General features: G+C 38.4%; 4 protein-coding genes and 1 long non-coding RNA gene across 6 annotated transcripts; 1 reads left to right on the top strand and 4 right to left on the bottom strand.

The window, feature by feature from the left end:
* The first annotated feature begins 92 nt into the window (after positions 1-92).
* On the top strand, positions 93-3,242 carry LOC137710683 (transcription factor bHLH79-like). 2 transcript variants are annotated; one of them, XM_068449782.1, is made up of 6 exons: positions 93-729; positions 1,190-1,396; positions 1,584-1,649; positions 1,888-1,956; positions 2,056-2,133; positions 2,707-2,820. In XM_068449782.1, exons 1-6 carry the CDS (start codon positions 397-399, stop codon positions 2,731-2,733), a joined length of 780 nt encoding a protein of 259 aa, XP_068305883.1. In that variant the 5' UTR covers positions 93-396; the 3' UTR covers positions 2,734-2,820. The 2 variants fall into 2 exon arrangements, with proteins under 2 accessions (XP_068305883.1, XP_068305882.1); XM_068449781.1 differs by having other exon boundaries at positions 100-729; positions 2,762-3,242.
* Positions 3,243-3,305: 63 nt separating this feature from the next.
* LOC137710682 (coatomer subunit beta'-1-like) lies at positions 3,306-5,831 on the bottom strand. Its single transcript, XM_068449780.1, has 9 exons — positions 5,738-5,831; positions 5,382-5,402; positions 5,149-5,210; positions 4,859-4,950; positions 4,431-4,756; positions 4,187-4,318; positions 3,953-4,101; positions 3,784-3,852; positions 3,306-3,676 (listed from the first exon to the last, which is right to left on the bottom strand). Exons 1-9 carry the CDS (start codon positions 5,738-5,740, stop codon positions 3,607-3,609), a joined length of 924 nt encoding a protein of 307 aa, XP_068305881.1. The 5' UTR covers positions 5,741-5,831; the 3' UTR covers positions 3,306-3,606.
* Positions 5,832-13,417: 7,586 nt separating this feature from the next.
* LOC137710681 (uncharacterized) lies at positions 13,418-14,103 on the bottom strand. The gene is made up of 3 exons (XR_011064997.1): positions 13,964-14,103; positions 13,795-13,863; positions 13,418-13,687 (listed from the first exon to the last, which is right to left on the bottom strand). It is a non-coding gene; the product is annotated as an uncharacterized lncRNA (long non-coding RNA).
* Positions 14,104-14,137: 34 nt separating this feature from the next.
* Positions 14,138-16,918, bottom strand: LOC137710189 (coatomer subunit beta'-1-like). The gene is made up of 6 exons (XM_068449135.1): positions 16,862-16,918; positions 16,505-16,525; positions 15,150-15,211; positions 14,844-14,935; positions 14,427-14,752; positions 14,138-14,344 (listed from the first exon to the last, which is right to left on the bottom strand). Exons 1-6 carry the CDS (start codon positions 16,862-16,864, stop codon positions 14,138-14,140), a joined length of 711 nt encoding a protein of 236 aa, XP_068305236.1. The 5' UTR covers positions 16,865-16,918.
* Positions 16,919-18,129: 1,211 nt separating this feature from the next.
* On the bottom strand, positions 18,130-19,123 carry LOC137710188 (protein TPLATE-like). Its single transcript, XM_068449134.1, has 3 exons — positions 19,088-19,123; positions 18,606-18,722; positions 18,130-18,414 (listed from the first exon to the last, which is right to left on the bottom strand). Exons 1-3 carry the CDS (start codon positions 19,121-19,123, stop codon positions 18,130-18,132), a joined length of 438 nt encoding a protein of 145 aa, XP_068305235.1.
* Between the last annotated feature and the right edge of the window lie 273 nt (positions 19,124-19,396).

The following is a 19,396-nucleotide window of genomic DNA, read 5'->3' as shown; positions in this document are numbered from 1 at the left end:
CGCTTCTGTCTCTCTCTCTGTCTCTCTCTAAAGGCCTTTTACTGTCGGGTGGGGTTAAAAAGCACAGTGGGCGCACTGCGCGCTGCTCTCCTCCCGTCCAGCCAAAAGGATCAAACTGTGCTTCATCTCTGCCCCCACTCCCACCCTCCCTTCCTCCCTTTCTCTCTCTAACTTTCTCTCTCTCACTTTCATCATCATCCATTAATGCCTCTCTCTCTCTCTCTCTCTCTCTCTCTCTCTCTTTCTAAAAACCAAATCTTTCTCTCTCTAAATCACTTGTTAAATAACCCATCAGCTCACTAAACCCCTCATTCTCTCCCCACAAGCTCACTCTCTCTCTCTGTGGGAACCTCAAGTTTTGGCTTCGGATTCGGATACCGGGTCGGGTCGGGTCGAATGAATTCCGTTGTTGACAAAATGGATCCTCCACTGATCAACGAGTCTTCCTTCTCAGCAGCTAACCCGGCATCCTACAGCCTGGCGGAGATTTGGCCCTTTAGCGGCGAACCCGGTGGCAGCGGTGGCGGGTTGGGGCTCCGAATGGGTAACTTGGGTCAGAGTTTGGGTGGGCTTGGAGATAGTTCTGTGAACAGAGATGGGTCGTTGGAGGAATCGACTGTGACTGAGCAAAGTGGCGGCGGTGGTGGCGGTGGCGGAAGAAAGAGAAGGGATGTGAGCTCTGAGGACGAGTCTTCGAAGCAGGTTTCCACTAGTAGTGGCAATGGCTTGGTTCGTAATTTTTCACTCCTTCAAGTGAAATTTGATTGCTTGGCTCGACTTTATGTTTGGTTTCTGAGAAAATGGTGCAAATTAATGCTAAAGCAATGAACTTTGTATGTGTTTTTATTATAATTTAGCTGAATTATGGCTAATGGAGGGAAATAGTTGGAAAAGGGAACGAATTTTAGTCGGGGGCCTTTATATTTGAACTTAATTTAGTAAACTATTTGTTGGAAAATACTTGAGTGAAGTAGTAAAGTTTGTGAAATTGCGATTCTGCTATCTCAGCTATATGTAAAGACTTGATTTTGAATGTTAATGCATCCGAAAATGGCGTGATGTGTGTCGTTAAGCTAGTTAAGCTGCATGATTTTTAGTTATTGATGTCTGTTTGTATGTTGTTTGATTGTTCTTGAATTTTTTTGTATCGTTGTTTATTGCTTTCTTTGCCCTGTTTGTTCTCGAACAGAAAGATTCAGGTGGAAAACGGATGAAATTAGCGGGATCCAGTAACGAAAATGGCAGTTTGAGGGCTGAAGTTGAAGAAAGTTCAGCTGCTGGTGACAACAAGCCAGCTGAAGAAAGCACTAAACCTTCCGAGCCACCCAAGCAAGACTTTATCCATGTGAGGGCAAGAAGGGGACAAGCTACAGATAGCCACAGTCTAGCCGAAAGAGTAATACACTTTTGGTCCTTTTAAATGTTCAGTACAAGAATCTAGAACATCTATCACGGTTTGCATGTTCTTAATCAAGCTCTGTAGTTATCGATAGGGATAGGTTTCTGTTTTATTGACATGTTTGGTAAATCAGTTTGATTCATTCACTCTTTGAACATGTTGCGGGTAATGCTCGTTTTGGCAGGCTAGGAGAGAGAAGATCAGCGAGAGGATGAAAATTCTCCAAGACTTGGTTCCTGGATGCAACAAGGTATTCAATGTTGTCTCGTTGGTTTTATGTTTGTCATAATATTTACTTAGCATATGATCAACGTAGTTAGTAAAGCAAATCTTTGTTATGTAATATGTTGTTTCCAGTTTCATTACTAGATTTATTCTAAACATCTTGGTGATCCGAATTCTGAAATCAATTTTGTTTCACCAAGTATGTTTCCCTTACGTATGTTTAACTTCTTCTTTTTTCTTTCTTTTTTTCTTTTTCTGAAAAGGTTATTGGGAAAGCACTTGTCCTTGACGAGATTATTAATTACATCCAATCACTGCAGCACCAGGTCGAGGTATCTATTCCTTCTGACTCTATCTAGTGGTACTTGGTTACACGGTTTTGCTTTAAACTGTTTAACCCAAGTCTGTAATCTGTTTATTCGATTCTGTAGTTCCTTTCAATGAAGCTTGAAGCAGTCAATTCAAGGATGAACATGAATCCCACCATCGAAGCGTTTCCTCCAAAAGATGTAAGTAAGCTGCACTTCTATAACCTGCATAAAATCCACTGACCTACTCTTTCTGGATCTATTTCCAATATATAATCCTTGAAATGCATTTTTATTTCCAGTTCAATAAATTTCTGAAGACCCTACTGCTTTTTTAGAATGTAAACCTTCATCTAGGATTTTTTGGGTACAAGTTTTCAATCTTAGAGATGCATCAAGGAATGTAAATGTCTGTCAACAGAGGAGTGTGCTTGTCGTAAGCTTGGCCGCTGGACACCACACTGTTGCTCTTGATTTCCCAAGACTTGTAGTTTTGCATTTCTTGTGGCATTGTTAACGGAATGAACAGCAAGGCACTGCCTTCTACGCTCATCTTTTTCTATAACCTAACCCTTGCTATACGCATAAAGATGCCGGAAAATCTCTTGTATTATTTGCGATGACATTAATGCATCATATCATCTATTTGAGCGTAACAACACGATAGTAATGATATTTTCTTAGTCCTTGATTTCCCATGAAGGGTGAAGTCCTCTTTCGTTTTCCATCTCGAATTTAAATGCTATCACCATTCCGCTGCCTCCTAATTCTCAGGATCACAGTTCTTTTCTATCATCATGATGACATTATCGTTGACCTGGTGTTTCAGCTCGGTGCACAGCCATTTGACGCTGCAGGGTTGTTATTTGGCTCGCACACACCAAGGGAGTACGCCCAAAGCTCACAGCCCGAATGGCTACATATGCAGGTTGGTGGTAGTTTCGAAAGAACAACGTAAATTCAAGGGATTATTGTTCAAGTCGTAATTGGTGGCAGATGTGATATTAGGGTTCTACATCTGGTGCAGAAGTGTGTTTGCCAAATGTATGATCATTCTTATTGTTGTAATCAGGGGTATTAACCGTAGGAGCATCTAATCTTCGTATGCATCGTCTGACTAGATTATTATACTCTACTCTGTTGTATTAGTCCCTAAGAAAATACGTTATAACGGCGTAGTTGATATGTGTAACAGAAGGATTGTGATTTCTGGATTTTATTTGTAAAATATCTGATTATTTTTACATGGTATTACGTCATGCCATGAGCTTTTAATTCGGAATCAGTGGAAAAATTCAGGCATAATTCTGTATCTCAAACGATTGAAAAGAAAAAAAAATTAGGAGCCAAAGTAAAGAGTTATATCAATCTCAAGGATCATTCGAAACATTCTTTATAGTTTTATTCATACATATAATACAACAATAAGAGTAACACCGTAAAGTTCTTGGATAATTCCTTTACCGTACGCGGTACAGATGACACTATTTAGACATATAAAACTAACACACTTGCTGACACACTTGGCAATACAAAACTTGCATACAACGGTGAAATCCACTTTTATTAGAGAACGTGTCAGCAAGTATATTAATCTTGTGTGTCAAAATCATTTATTGATAAGGTATTAGTCACATGATCACTAGATGTCTTTTATTCCTTCAACCTTTCCTTCTAAGCTTGGAGATCAACAGACCCATTCATTTTAACCACAACTATCCCTTTGTCAAATCCAAATGCAACTCTGCAGAGCAATGAAGTACGAAATCAATTTATATCGTCACTGGTAATCAATCAAATGCGACAACAAATCGAATCCTAACAACAACAAAAAGAAGGAAAAAAACTCACTTGTCTGATCCTATTGAGTGTGCGATGGCCCAAACTCTTTGGAGATCGTAGCTCAGTCTCTTTTCAAGCCTGCAAGACAATAAGAACGGGTAACAAAATGAATACGTAAACAGAAATCGAGTTAACTGCGTTTCTGGTGAAAATATTTTGAATCATAAAAGACGGTTACCTAAAAGTGGTTGCATGCCAAATGTGAACATTCCCATCCTCAGAAGCTGTGATTATTATGGGAAGCTCAGGATGAACACATACAGCAGTTACATTGTGCTCATGGCCTTCTAAAGTTTGGACACAGCTTTTGGTTTCGTAGTCCCATACCTGCATTGACATAATATATTCAAATTCATATGCATGCAGATACGAACATGATCATCATATATATAACAAGCATTGCATGACAAACCTTAACAGTAAAATCGTCAGAGCCACTCAATAGATACGTTTTATCGTTGCGAATGAAGTAATCAACACAATTCACTCCTTTTAAGTGGCCCTCTAATGTAAACTCCTGAGCAGCGGAGCCAATCTTCCATACCTGCAAAAGTATACGAGTGTCACAGAAGTCATGCAAAAGTATATGAGTGTCACAGAAATCATGACTGAGAAATTTACAGTTAAGTTTGCACAAATAACAATCCTTGCAATACCTTGACAGTGCCATCAAGAGACGCACTGGAAAAAGTATCGGCGTCATGTGGATTGAACGCCACCTGCATCACATAGTGAGAATGTCCCTCAAAGATCTGAGTGCATGACCAATCCTTCTCCCAATCCCAAAGCTTTATAACGTTGTCGTCCGAGCATGACAAGAGATAAGGTAGAGTAGGATGGACAGTCACACTCCTGATATAATCTGTATGTGCTTCAAACTCTTTGATCTTTTCTGTCGTGTCATAGTTGTAGACGCGAATAAATGTGTCATCAGCCGCGGTTACTATCCAGTGTTCGCGTGCTACAAACTTTGCTGACCTGACTGCAAGCACACGTAAACAAAATTAAGACGCAAAGTCATATCTGTCAATGAGAGAAACTTCGGTAGGCACACAACAAGAACGTATGAAAGAAAATAATGTACCTGGTGATTCAGTGACCTTGAAGGACTTCTCCATGGTCTGTGATTGGTAATTCCAGATACAAACAGCACCTGAATACAAACTGACCAGAACCCTATATGAAAAACATTACCAACAAGCTTTGATTATCTTGCATTTTTAGAATTCAAGCAATTAACGTACACGAAATCGAAAGTAGATAGCAGAAGGTTGCACTTGCATCAATTAGGGTTTAGGGTAAGAATATGAAGGAAAAAAAATCAAAACGAGGAGATGCAGAAGACATAACAGAATTGCCAGGGCAAGCAATTACCATGGCTCAGTTGGATGTAGATCCACAGACTTAATTCTTTCTGAGTTTTGAGCAAGTTCTTTCTGGCAAAAAATATATTGAGGTTAATGTTGAAACGGAAAAGAAAAAATAAGATATAAAAGGAAAAGAAAAAAGAAAAGAAAAAATAATGTTTTGAGCAAGTTTAGTTCCATAGAATAAATAAGATAGAAAAGGAAAATAAAAAAGAAAAGAAAAAAGAGGAATAGCCATACCTCAATAGTGAGTGAAAGAGCCTGCTTCCCAACAAATGCAGAGAGAAGCAATAACAAGTCAAAATGTCAGCCAATATTAAAATAAAATAAAAAAAATTGAGACTGAATAATATAATTTTGTAGTCATATATTTTAACTGTGTATATATTGAAGTTAATGACCATACGATATACAATGAACAAAAATGATAGATTGATCATCCGGATCCCCATAAAGAGAATTCGGAGAAGATCCTTTTCCATAGTATGCCTCTAATATTTTTGTGATGGGACCCACAAATTCAAGTTGGCACTCCCATTTGAAAAGAAAAAAAAAATCAACAATAAAATCTAGAAAAATGAACAACAAAAACTCACCATTTTGAGCAAACAGGAGGAAGGAAATATGAAGAAAATTGTTAACTTGATGTATGTGTAAAACTGGTTGTGAATGGAGGACGATGCAGAACCTCTATATATACACACGGTGAGGCTTAGCAATCAAGGAAAATTATCATATCCTAATCCCATGATGCCAGTGCTGAAATGTCAAGGTTTCAATTTCATCCCTATGTTGTCACCAGATTGGTTAGATGCCGTCCGTTCATTATATACATTAAACTGACGGTGGAGATCGAGTTTCAATATCCCTTCCTTTGACTGTGTAACATCATCAGAAACTAAGTTGAATAATTATACATGCATGCATGTGTGCTTTTGAAACTTTCAACACGTACGTAGTAGAATATACAAGAAACAATAAATAAAATGTTGTCATTTTCATGAGAAGTAGGAGGGCCGTGTCCAATCGTTTTGCTGCGCGATCCTTGTAAATCATTTTCTTCGTCCCAAAACTCAACTTGTTATATGGATAAACGACAAGATTGATATGTTTCAATACACTGATATTTACTCGGGATTCTCGTTTCATTTACGAGGATCACGCCAAGTCGAACAATTCAAATGTCGATTTAGAATGGAATCAGGAATCAATCGGAATGCATGGTCTGAATGCAAATACATTATTCTCAAATTTTACAAAATTGTTTTACAACATGAAGAATTGAAACTCTCTCCTGTATAATTCAATGATGAACAATGGGCCAATTAACAGAAAATACAAAAATATAGGGGGTAGAGAGACAAACCCCAGTTTAATCGCACAATTTTCACACAAACACCAAACTAATTTCCTAAATTTAACATCTACTTCTACTAGAAAGCCTCAGTTAACGTTGGATCCGGGATTGAAGGTGTGAAGAAAAGTACGAAGAGACCCGGGCAAGTGACCGTTGAATTTAGCCGAAAGCGAACAAATCCCGGTGGAAATAGCAAGCATCTGCCAAGCACTCAAAACCTTGGAGTTGCACACAGGGTTAGTTGTCAGTGACCAGCTCACAGATTCACCTGTGCAAGCGCATGAGCGTGGTGGATTTGGATGCAGTCCACACGGACCAAAGCGAACTCTGTTCATTGATATCCCAAACGTGTTGAGCCGCGAAATGCAAGGGCGATTCCCGGCTGTTAGATTCACTCGGAAAGAGATTGGTGGTGCTCCCTTCTTTTGTCGGTCCATCAATTAACTTTAGCACTTCTATCCTTGCACAACGTAAGCCACTCTTGGAGCACGGTGTTCAGCCTCCTCTGCTGTCAACTTGGACAGGGTTGTAGGTCCCTTTGGTTTTCCATTTTCCTCGCCTTCTTTTTTCTTTTCCTTCTTTTTCTTGATTTTGTCCTCATCTTCTTCGTCGCTTTCATCGTCCTCTTCTTCTTCGTCTTCGTCATCATCAGATTTGGGAATCTTTTTCTTAGGTTGGGCTGCCTTTAGCAAGGCTATCCGTTCCATCGAGATCCTAAGCCTCTCCGCAGCAGCCACCTTCACTTCATCTTCAGGCATGTACTCAATATTAAGGAAGATAACAAGTCTTCCGTTTCTGTTGATGTTAAATAGTTTAGTAAAAGCTAAATGTGGTTAGTTTGTTATTAACTATAGTTAGTTAGAATGGTTACAAGTTTAGTTAAGGTAGTCAAGGGTATATTTGTAAAGAGCCAAAGGCTATATATATTCTCTTCTGTGTAATTGTAAAATTCATTGGGTGAAAAACAATCTTGTAGAAGAAGTTTTATCATTCTTTATGGTTTCATCGCCATTGCCTCACGGCTCTTCTCGATCCTCTTCTCTTCAGTTCCGATTTTCTGATATGTACCTCGATTTGATTGTTCTCTATGGCGATTTTGTTCTGCGCTTGTTGATCTTGATCTGTTTTCTTGCTCTCTCATGGCAACTTCGTCTGAGTCGGTGCCTGTTATCAATCCCTCTTCTAACCCTAATTCCTCTTCATATTCCTCTCTCACAATCTAAAATATTGGCAGCATGGTGCCAATCAAGCTCAAGATGACCAATTATCTACCATGGTGTGCTCTGTTTGCTCCGATTCTTCGGCGTTATCGTCTTCTTGGTATCGTCGATGGCACGGAACCCTGTCCCACCCCTCTTCTGCCTGATCGCACTCTTAATCTGGCTTTCAAAGTTTGGTATGAGAAGGATCAGAATCTCCTGATTTGGTTTAATTCCACGTTGTCTGAAGAGGTGATTCCTTTCACAGTTGGTGTTTCGTCTTCCCGTGATCTATGGCTTAAGCTCGAACAAAGATTTGGGGGTGTTTCTGATGCACATGTTCATCAGCTTCGTTCTCGACTTCAAAGTGTTGAGAAAGGTTATGGATCCATGTCTGATTATTTGCAAGAGCTCAAAGAGATCTCCGACTCTCTCACTGCTGCTGGAGCCTCAATTTCTGTTCGCGATCTCATTGCTGCTACTTTAGCTGGTCTTCCTGATGAGTTTGAATCATTCACCAACTCAATCATGCTTCGGTTAACTTCTACATCTTTGGATGAATTGCATGGCTTGCTTCTTACCAAAGAGCTCTCTCTGAATCGTCGCAAGAAATGTGTCTCTTCCAGTATGTCTGAACCATTTGATGCCTTATCAATTCATGCTCAACCCCCACTTCTTCCCACCTCACCTCAGGCGTATGTTGCTCAGAATCAACCACTTCAGCACTCTTTTCGTTACAATTCGAATCGTGGGAAGATCAATTGTGGCATTTATCGTGGCAATCGAGGCTCTCATCATGGTAATTCTTTCACTTGTGGTTTCAATCGTTCTAATTCATTTGCTCAATCTCGTGGTTCTTTTTCTGGTCCTCGGGCTCCTTGTCAGATTTGTGGTAATTCAAGTTATGAAGCGCTTGACTGCTTTGACCATATGAATCCTGAGATATGTGGTCGAATCCCTCCTGCCAAGCTCCAAGCAATGTGTGCTTGTTCCAACGCCAAGCCCTCTCCTACTTGGTTAATTGACTCAGGAGCTACTTCGCACATTACTAATGACATATCACACATCAACTCTTCTACTCCCTACACTGGTGAAGACAAGGTTTACATAGGTGATGGTAAAGGTCCGTCCATTTCTCATGTTGGTTCATCTACATTACGAACCCCTACTTCTTCTTTTACACTGTCAAATGTTCTACATGTTCCTCACATACAACATAATTTGTTGTCTGCCTTTCAATTTCTCCGGGACAATTATTGTTCATTAACTCTTGATTCTGATGGATCCATTGTTAAGGATCGTTACACGGGGAAGACGCTTTTGCGGGGTTCAATTAAAGATGGCTTCTATCCTTTGCAGTCTACTACATCTTCTAGTTTTGTCTCTGGTAAAGCTTCTCCTTCACTTGCTGCATCAGTTTTTGTTAATATTAAAGCTCCAATAAAGATATGGCATAGGCGCTTGGGTCATCCATCTTCTGTCATTTTTCATCGGGTATATTACAAATACTCTTGCAGTGCAAGGCAAGTCTACAGTTGATTTTTTCTGTTCGGATTGTGCATTGGCAAAGAACCACAAGCTTCCTTTTGGTCTGTCTTCTTCAGCAACTACTCACAGTTTTCAACTTTTACACTGTGATTTGTGGGGACCTGCTTTTGTTACATCTAGCAGTCGTTTCCGATATTACTTACTTCTTGTTGATGATTTTAGTAAATACAGTTGGTTTTTCCTTTTGAAAGCAAAGTCGGATGTACTTTCTACGTTTGTTGAGTTCAAGAACTATGTAGAAAATTTGCTTGGTAATAAAATCAAAGTGTTGCGTTCAGATTCAGGGGGTCAATTTACTGGTCATTCGTTTGCATCTTTTCTTAGTGCACATGGTATTTTTCATCAATACAGCTGTCCACACAAGCCTGAACAAAACGGTTGTGCTAAGAGAAAACACCGCCATCTTGTTGAGATAGCTAGGACTTTACTTGTTGCTTCTCATGTCCTTCATGTGTTTTGGGTCGAGGCTCTCTACTGCCCTATATCTCATTAATCGTCTTCCCATTTCTGGTGTCTCACAATCTCCTCGGGAAATTTTATTTCATTAGCACCCGGATTATTCCAAACTCAAAGTTTTTAGTTGCCAATGCTTTCCATGGCTTAAACCTTATATTCACAGTAAATTGGATGCTAAAAGCAAGAGTTGTGTGTTTTTGGGCTATAGTCTTCAGCACAAAGGTTATCGGTGCTTTGATCCGATTGGCAACCGAGTCTATATCTCCAGACATGTGATTTTTAATAAAGAACTCTATCCTTTTCAGTCTCTGCCCCTTCATACTTCTAGCTCTCCAGTTACTTCTCCTTCAATGGATCTCTATTTTAGCAAGTATACTCATCCTGCTTCTTCTCCAACTCCCGATACTTCTCCAACTCCCGATGCTTCTCCAATTCCAGATGCTTCTCCAACTCCAGATGATTCTCACCCTATTTCTACCTCTATGGTTAATACTCATCCTGTGGTTACCCGATCCAAAGCAGGCATCTATAAACCTAAGGCTTATGCAGCAACTAAGCATCCTCTATCCATTGCACTAGATTCTATTCCCAGCACTTATTTACAAGCATCTAAGTTTGCTCACTGGTGAGCTGCGATGTAGGATGAATACAATGCCTTACTGTTTACAGGAACTTGGTCCTTAGTTCCTTCTCATTCTTCTTAAAACATTGTTGGCTGCAAATGGGTGTTTCGTGTCAAGAAGAAGCCTGATGGTACTGTGGATCATTACAAGGCCCAGCTTGTTGCCAAGGGCTTTCATCAACAAGAGGGCATTGATTTCAAAGAGACTTTCAGTCCGGTTGCTAAACCGGTTACCATTCGAATACTTCTTAGTCTTGTTGTTCAACATAATTGGTTTTTAAACCAGTTAGACATCAGCAATTCCTTTCTTCATGGGATTTAAAAGAGAATGTCTACATGCTTCAACCCCCGGGTTTTATTGATCCTCTTTTTCCCAGTCATGTGTGCAAACTTCAAAAATCGATGTATGGTCTTAAGCAAGCCCTTAGAAATTGGTTTGAAAAACTATTTCAAGCTCTGTAGGACCTTGGCTTCCATCAATCTTCATCTGATGCATCCTTGTTTGTACTTAATGGTCCTCAGTTGGTTATAGTTCTCGTTTATGTGGATGACATTCTCGTTACTGGCCTTAATTCGCATCTCTGTCATCAATTCATTCAATAGCTCAGTAATCGATTTCCAGTGAAGGATCTTGGTTCTTTACACTATTTCTTGGGGCTGGAAGTCCAATGATCTTCTAAAGGGATCTTTCTTCATCAAACTAAATATTTGCTTGATCTTTTTCAACGGACAAATATGCAGGGTGCCAAACCTTGTTGCACACCTCTTGGCTCCCACAAACTAGATCATACTGGTTCTCTTCTACCCAATCCCACTGAGTATCGCTCAATTGTTGGAGGCCTTCAATATCTCACGTGGACTCGCCTGAACCTTGCTTTTGCTGTCAATCAGCTCTGCCAATTCATGCATGCTCCACGTGAACAACATTTTCAAGCTGCCAAACGAGTTCTTCGGTTTCTAAAAGGTTCTGTTTCCCAGGGATTATGGTTTACAAAAGGTCATGTTGATCTCTCAGCATACTCCGACGCTGATTGGGCTGGAAGCACGTTTGATAGGCAATCAACCAATGGCTATTGTGTCTTTCTTGGTCCTAACCTCATCAGCTAGAGTGCCAAGAAACAAAGTACTGTCACCCGTTTTTCTACAGAAGTCGAATATAGGTCTCTGGCTCATACGGCTGCAGAACTCACTTGGGTTTGTAAAATCCTTTGTGACCTTCACTGTCCTCTTCCTAAACTGCCTACACTGTGGTGTGATAACATTTTAGCCATCTCTTTAGCCTCTAATCCTGTTTTTCATGCTCGCACGAAGCATGTTGAGATTGATTATCATTACATTCGCGAACTGGTTCTAGCTAATCTTCTCAAAGTCCAGTTTGTTTGCAGTGCCGATCAATTGGCTGATCTTCATACAAAATCTTTGTCTAAAAATCAGTTTCAATACTTAAGTTCCAAGCTTCCCATTGGAATCAACTCTAATTCCTCCTCTCGCTTGAGGGGGTGTATTAAGGAAGATAACAAGTCTTCCATTTCTATTGATGTTAAATTGTTTAGTAAAAGCTAAATGTGGTTAGTTTGTTATTAACTATAGTTAGTTAGAATGGTTACAAGTTTAGTTAAGGTAGTCAAGGGTATATTTGTAAAGAGCCAAAGGCTATATATATTCTCTTCTGTGTAATTGTAAAATTCATTGAGTGAAATACAATCTTGTAGAAGAAGTTTTATCATTCTTTACTCAACACCCCCATCAGTGAGGTCATCCAACCAGCCCTGTAGATCAGATCCAATTTCCTTTGTACATCCGGTTCAATAAATTTCTGAAGACCCTACTGCTTTTTTAGAATGTAAACCTTCATCTAGGGATTTTTTGGGTACAAGTTTTCGATCTTAGAGATGCATCAAGGAATGTAAATGTCTGTCAACAGAGGAGTGTGCTTGTCATAAGCTTGGCCGCTGGACCCCACAGTGTTGCTCTTGATTTCCCAAGATTTGTAGTTGTGCATTACTGCATTTCTTGTGGCATTGTTAAGGGAATGAACAGCAAGGCACTTGCTTCTATGCTCATCTTTCTCTATAACCTAACCCTTGCTATACGCATAAAGATTCCGGAAAATCTCTTGTATTATTTGCGATGACATTAATGCATCATGTCATCTATTTGAGCATAACAACACGATAGTAATGATATTTTCTTAGTCCTTGATTTCCCATGAAGGGTGAAGTCCTCATTCGTTTTCCATCTCGAATTTAAATGCTATCACCATTCCGCTGCCTCCTAATTCTCAGGATCACAGTTCTTTTCTATCATCATGATGACATTATCCTTGTTTAGATTCTCGTCCCGTTAACTCATATTGCAATTATCCACTCTCTCATCGGTTGAACAAGTAAAGTTTCTTTCAAAACACGGAAAGACAAACTATGCGCTATATGAGTTTCTTACGTGTTGACCTGGTGCACAGCCATTTGACGCTGCAGGGTTGTTATTTGGCTCGCACACACCAAGGGAGTACGCCCAAAGCTCACAGCCCGAATGGCTACATATGCAGGTTGGTGGTAGTTTCGAAAGAACAACGTAAATTCAAGGGATTATTGTTCAAGTCGTAATTGGTGGCAGATGTGATATTAGGGTTCTACATCTGGTGCAGAAGTGTGTTTGCCAAATGTATGATCATTCTTATTGTTGTAATCAGGGGTATTAACCGTAGGAGCATCTAATCTTCGTATGTATCGTCTGACTAGATTATTATACTCTACTCTGTTGTATTAGTCCCTAAGAAAATACGTTATAACGGCGTAGTTGATATGTGTAACAGAAGGATTGTGATTTCTGGATTTTATTTGTAAAATAAATGATTATTTTTACATGGTATTACTTCATGCCACGAACTTTTAATTTTGAATCAGCAGAAAAATTCAGGTATAATTTTGTATCTCAAACGACTGAAAAGAAAAAAACTTAGGAGCCAAAGTAAAGAGTTATATCAATCTCAAGGATCGTTCAAAACATTCTTTATAGTTTTATTCATACATATAATACAACAATAAGAGTAACACCGTAAAGTTCTTGGGATAATTCATTTACCACACGCGGTACAGATGACACTATTTAGACATACAAAACTAACACACTTGCTGACACACTTGGCAATACGAAACTTGCATGCAATGGTGAAATCCACTTATATTAGGGAACGTGTCAGCAAGTATATTAATCTTGTGTGTCAAAATCATTTATTGATAAGGTATTAATCACATGATCACCAGATGTCTTTTATTCCTTCAACCTTTCCTTCTAAGCTTGGAGATCAACAGACCCGTTCATTTTAACCACAACTATTCCTTTGTCAAATCCAAATGCAACTCTGCAGAGCAATGAAGTACGAAATCAATTTATATCGTCACTGGTAATCAATCAAATGCCACAACAAAACGAATCCTAACAACAACAAAAAGAAGGAAAAAAACTCACTTGTCTGATCCTTTCGAGTGTGCGATGGCCCAAACTCTTTCGAGATCGTAGCTCAGTCTCTTTTCAAGCCTGCAAGACAATAAGAACGGGTAACAAAATAAATACGTAAACAGAAATCGAGTTAACTGCGTTTCTGGTGAAAATATTTTGAATCATAAAAGACGGTTACCTAAAAGTGGTTGCATGCCAAATGTGAACATTCCCATCCTCAGAAGCTGTGATTATTATGGGAAGCTCAGGATGAACACATACAGCAGTTACATTGTGCTCATGGCCTTCTAAAGTTTGGATACAGCTTTTGGTTTTGTAGTCCCATACCTGCATTGATATAATATATTCAAATTCATATGCACGCATAGACGAACACATGATCATCATATTCAGTACATGTATATATAACCAACATTTCATGACAAACCTTAACAGTAAAATCGTCGGAACCACTCAATAGATACGTTTTATTGGCGCGAATGAAGTAATCAACGCAATTCACTCCTTTTAAGTGGCCCTCTAATGTAAACTCCGGGGCAGCGGACCCAATCCTCCATACCTGCAAAAGTATGAGTGTCACAGAAGCCATGACACTGAAAATTCTACAGTTAAGTTTGCACAAATAACAATCCTTGCAATACCTTGACAGTGCCATCAAGAGACGCACTGGAGAAAGTATCGGCGTCATGTGGATTGAACGCCACTTGCATCACATAGTGAGAATGTCCCTCAAAGATCTGAGTGCATGACCAATCCTTCTCCCAATCCCAAAGCTTTATAACGTTGTCGTCCGAGCATGACAAGAGATAAGGTAGAGTAGGATGGACAGTCACACTCCTGATATAATCTGTATGTGCTTCAAACTCTTTGATCTTTTCCGACGTGTCATAGTTGTAGACGCGAATAAATGTATCATCAGCCGCGGTTACTATCCAGTGTTCGCGTGCTACAAACTTTGCTGACCTGACTGCAAGCACATGTAAACAAAATTTAGACGCAAAGTCATAGAGAAACTTCGGTAGGCACGCAACAAGAACATATGAGAGAAAATAATGTACCTGGTGATTCAGTGACCTTGAAGGACTTCTCCATGGTCTGTGATTGGTAATTCCAGATACAAACAGCACCTGAATACAAACTGACCAGAACCCTACATGAAAAACATTACCAACAAGCTTTGATCATCTTGCATTTTTAGAACTCAAGCAATTAACGTACACGAAATCGAAAGTAGATAGCAGAAGGTTGCACTTGCATCAAATAGGGTCTAAGGTTTAGGATTTAGGATTTAGGGTAAGAACATGAAAAAAATGAAAACGAGGAGATACAGAAGACATAACAGAATTGCCAAGGCAAGCAATTACCATGGCTCAGTTGGATGTTGATCCACAGACTTGATTCTTTCTGAGTTTTGAGCAAATTCTTTCTGGTAAAAATATATTGAAGTTAATGTTGAAACACACAGACAATTTTAGTTCCATAAAATAAACTGAAAATATGCGTACACCCCTTAGAATTCAATTTTCTTTAACTAAAACCCATCATGGTAAGTTTTTCTGACAAAAACTCAATGATTAGGCTCCAACTAAGCAATATCCATAATTAAGTATGACTTGTCAAAATTTGTATTTGTTGATGTCTAAATTACCCTTAATAACACTTACTTTGGGTCTCGCACTTATTATCTACATTTTATTTTACATTATTTCATTCAATTAAATGTCTTCAAATACCTTATGGGGATTTGGAAAAAAATTTAAATGTCATGATTCATATGCATTTAATAACAAAAATTTACATGATACCAATGTTCCTTATATATTTGTTTTCTCATGATGCTAACAAGTAAATTAGTATATCCTACAAATATAAAAAAGTTATTTTATTCAAAATTATCAATATTTTAAATATAGAATAGGTAAATTATTTTGCACAACATATATATAATAACAATATAAGTTCCTGGTTATGTAATGATACATGCAAAATAATTTACCTACAAAATAAATAAATATTTTTTATTCAAAGTTAACTAAATACCAATATTTTGCAAATAAATATATATATATATATATATATATATATATATAACAATTTACCTACATGCAAAATAATTTACCTACAAAATAAAAGAATGTAGATTGACTGCACACTCTATATAATAATAACAAAATGTGGCTAGTATATATGTATTATCACATGAAAAATAATTTACCTACAAAATAAATAAATGTTTTTAGCCAATTGATTCAAAATTAATTAATTACATATTATTTTACATAAAAATATAGATAAATTATTTGCACGCATATATATAATTTTAACAAAATGTGCCTAATACATACATGCAAAATAATTTACCTACAATGATTGTCAAATAAATAAAAGAAATGAAACATATGATGGTAAGAGAAGTATAAAGTAGATAATTTTATAATAATAAGGCACTTATTTCCCACAATTATGGTGGATAATTAAATTCATTAACATAATTAGAGTGTTGTGGTACAATTGTAAATAGTTTGAAAATAATAGGTATTTATTTGTTTACATGGCAGTCTACTTCAAATTTGGGTTTTATTTGGATGTTTAAAATGAGATGGGTTTTTGTCAAGGAAATAAGTGTTGCATGGGCTTATATCTAAAGGACCATAAGATAGAAAAGGAAAAGAAAAAAGAAAAAAAAAAAAAAAAAAAAAAAAAAGAGGAATAGCCATACCTCAACAGTGAGTGAAAGAGCCTGCTTCCCACCAAATGCAGAGAGAGGCAATAACAAGGCAAAAAAATGTCAGCCGATATTAAAATTAAAAAAAAAAAAAAAATTGAGACTGAGTTTTTTAGTCATATATTTTAACCATGTATATATTGAAGTTAATAACCACACGATATACAATAAACGAACATGATTGATTGATCCTCCGGATCCTCATAAAAATAATCTGGAGAGGATCCTTTTCCATAGTACGCCTCTAATATTTTTGTGATGGGACCCGCAAATTCAAGTAGGCACTCCCATTTGAAAAATTAAAATTAAAATTAACAATAAAATCTAGAAAAATGAACAACACAAACTCACCATTTTGAGCAAACAGGAGGAAGGAAATATGAAGAAAATTGTTCAATTGATGTATGTGTAAAACTGGTTGTGAATGGAGGACGATGCAGAACCCTTATATATACACACGGTGAGGCTTAGCAATCAAGGAAAATTATCATATCCTAATCCCATGATGCCAGTGCTGAAATGTCAAGGTTTCAATTTCATCCCTATGCTGTCACCAGATTGGTTAGATGCCGTCCGTTTATTATATACATTAAACTGACGGTGGAGATCGAGTTTCAATATCCCTTCCTTTGACTGTGTAACATCATCAGAAATTAAGTTGAATAATTATACATGCATGCATGTCTGCTTTTGAAACTTTCAACACGCACGTAGTAGAATATAGAAGAAACTATAAAGAAAATGTTGTCATTTTCATGAGAAGTAGGAGGGCCGTGTCCAATCGTTTTGCTGCACGATCCAAAACTGAACTTGTTATATGAGTAAATGACAAGATTGATATGTTTTAATACACTGAAATTTATTCAGGATCCTGATTTTATTTACGAGGACCATGCCAAGTCCAACAATTCAAACGTCGATTTAGAATGGAATCAGGAATCAATTGGAATGCACGGTCTGAATGAAAATACATTATTCTCAAATTTTTCAAAAATTGTTTTACAAAATGAAGAATTGAAGCTCTCTGCTGTATAATTCAATGATGAACAATGGGCCAAGAAACAGAAAATACAAAAATATAGGGGAAGAGAGACGAACCCCAGTTTAATCGCACACTTTTCACACAAACACCAAACTAATTTCCTAAAATTTAACATCTACTTCTACTAGAAAGCCTCAGTTAACGTTCGATCCGGGATTGAAGGTGTGAAGAAAAGTACGAAGAGACCCGGGCAAGTGACCGTTGAATTTAGCCGAAAGAGAACAAATCCCTGTGGAAATAGCAAGCATCTGCCAAGCACTCAAAACCTTGGAGTTACACACAGGGTTAGTTGTCAGTGACCAGCTCACAGATTCACCTGTGCAAGCGCATGAGCGTGGTGGATTTGGATGCAGTCCACACGGACCAAAGCTTCTGTTCATTGATATCCCAAACGTGTTGAGCCGCGAAATGCAAGGGCGGGCGATTCCCGGCTGTTAGATTCACTCGGAAAGAGATTGGTGGTGCTCCCTTCTTTTGTCGGTCCATCAATTAACTTTAGCACTTCTATCCTTGCACAACGTATGCCACTCTTGGAGCACTGCTGTTTGAAGAGCACGGTGTTCAGCCTCCTCTGCTGTCAACTTGGACAGGGTTGTAGGTCCCTTTGGTTTTCCATTTTCCTTGCCATTTTTTTCTTTTCCTTCTTTTTCTTGATTTTGTCCTCATCTTCTTCGTTGCTTTCATCGTCCTCTTCTTCTTCGTCTTCGTCATCATCAGATTTGGGAATTTTTTTCTTAGGTTGGGCTGCCTTTAGCAAGGCTATCCGTTCCATCGAGATCCTAAGCCTCTCCGCAGCAGCCACCTTCACTTCATCTTCAGGCATGTACTCAACACCCCCATCAGTGAGGTCATCCAACCAGCCCTGTAGATCAGATCCAATTTCCTTTGTACACCCGGTTCAATAAATTTCTGAAGACCCTACTGCTTTTTTAGAATGTAAACCTTCATCTAGGGAATTTTTGGGTACAAGTTTTCGATCTTAGAGATGCATCAAGGAATGTAAATGTCTGTCAACAGAGGAGTGTGCTTGTCATAAGCTTGGCCGCTGGACGCCACAGTGTTGTTCTTGATTTCCCAAGATTTGTAGTTGTGCATTACTGCATTTCTTGTGGCATTGTTAAGGGAATGAACAGCAAGGCACTTCCTTCTACGCTCATCTTTCTCTATAACCTAACCCTTGCTATACGCATAAAGATTCAGGAAAATCGCTTGTATTATTTGCGATGACATTAATGCATCATGTCATCTATTTGAGCATAACAACACGATAGTAATGATATTTTCTTAGTCCTTGATTTCCCATGAAGGGTGAAGTCCTCTTTCGTTTTCCATCTCGAATTTAAATGCTATCACCATTCCGCTGCCTCCTAATTCTCAGGATCACAGTTCTTTTCTATCATCATGATGACATTATCCTTGTTTAGATTCTCGTCCCGTTAACTCATATTGCAATTATCCACTCTCTCATCGGTTGAACAAGTAAAGTTTCTTTCAAAACACGGAAAGACAAGCTATGCGCTATATGAGTTTCTTACGTGTTGACCTCGTGTTTCAGCTCGGTGCACAGCCATTTGACGCTGCAGGGTTGTTATTTGGCTCGCACACACCGAGGGAGTACGCCAAAGCTCACAGCCCGAATGGCTACATATGCAGGTTGGTGGTAGTTTCGAAAGAACAACGTAAATTCAAGGGATTATTGTTCAAGTCGTAATTGGTGGCAGATGTGATATTAGGGTTCTACATCTGGTGCAGAAGTGTGTTTGCCAAATGTATGATCATTCTTATTGTTGTAATCAGGGGTATTAACCGTAGGAGCATCTAATCTTCGTATGTATCGTCTGACT

The sequence above is a fragment of the Pyrus communis genome, chromosome 12, assembly GCF_963583255.1.
Source record: "Pyrus communis chromosome 12, drPyrComm1.1, whole genome shotgun sequence".
In the NCBI taxonomy this organism is placed as follows: domain Eukaryota; kingdom Viridiplantae; phylum Streptophyta; class Magnoliopsida; order Rosales; family Rosaceae; genus Pyrus; species Pyrus communis.
Note: the sequence above shows the minus strand (reverse complement) of the source record. Positions and strands in the feature narration are given on the sequence as shown.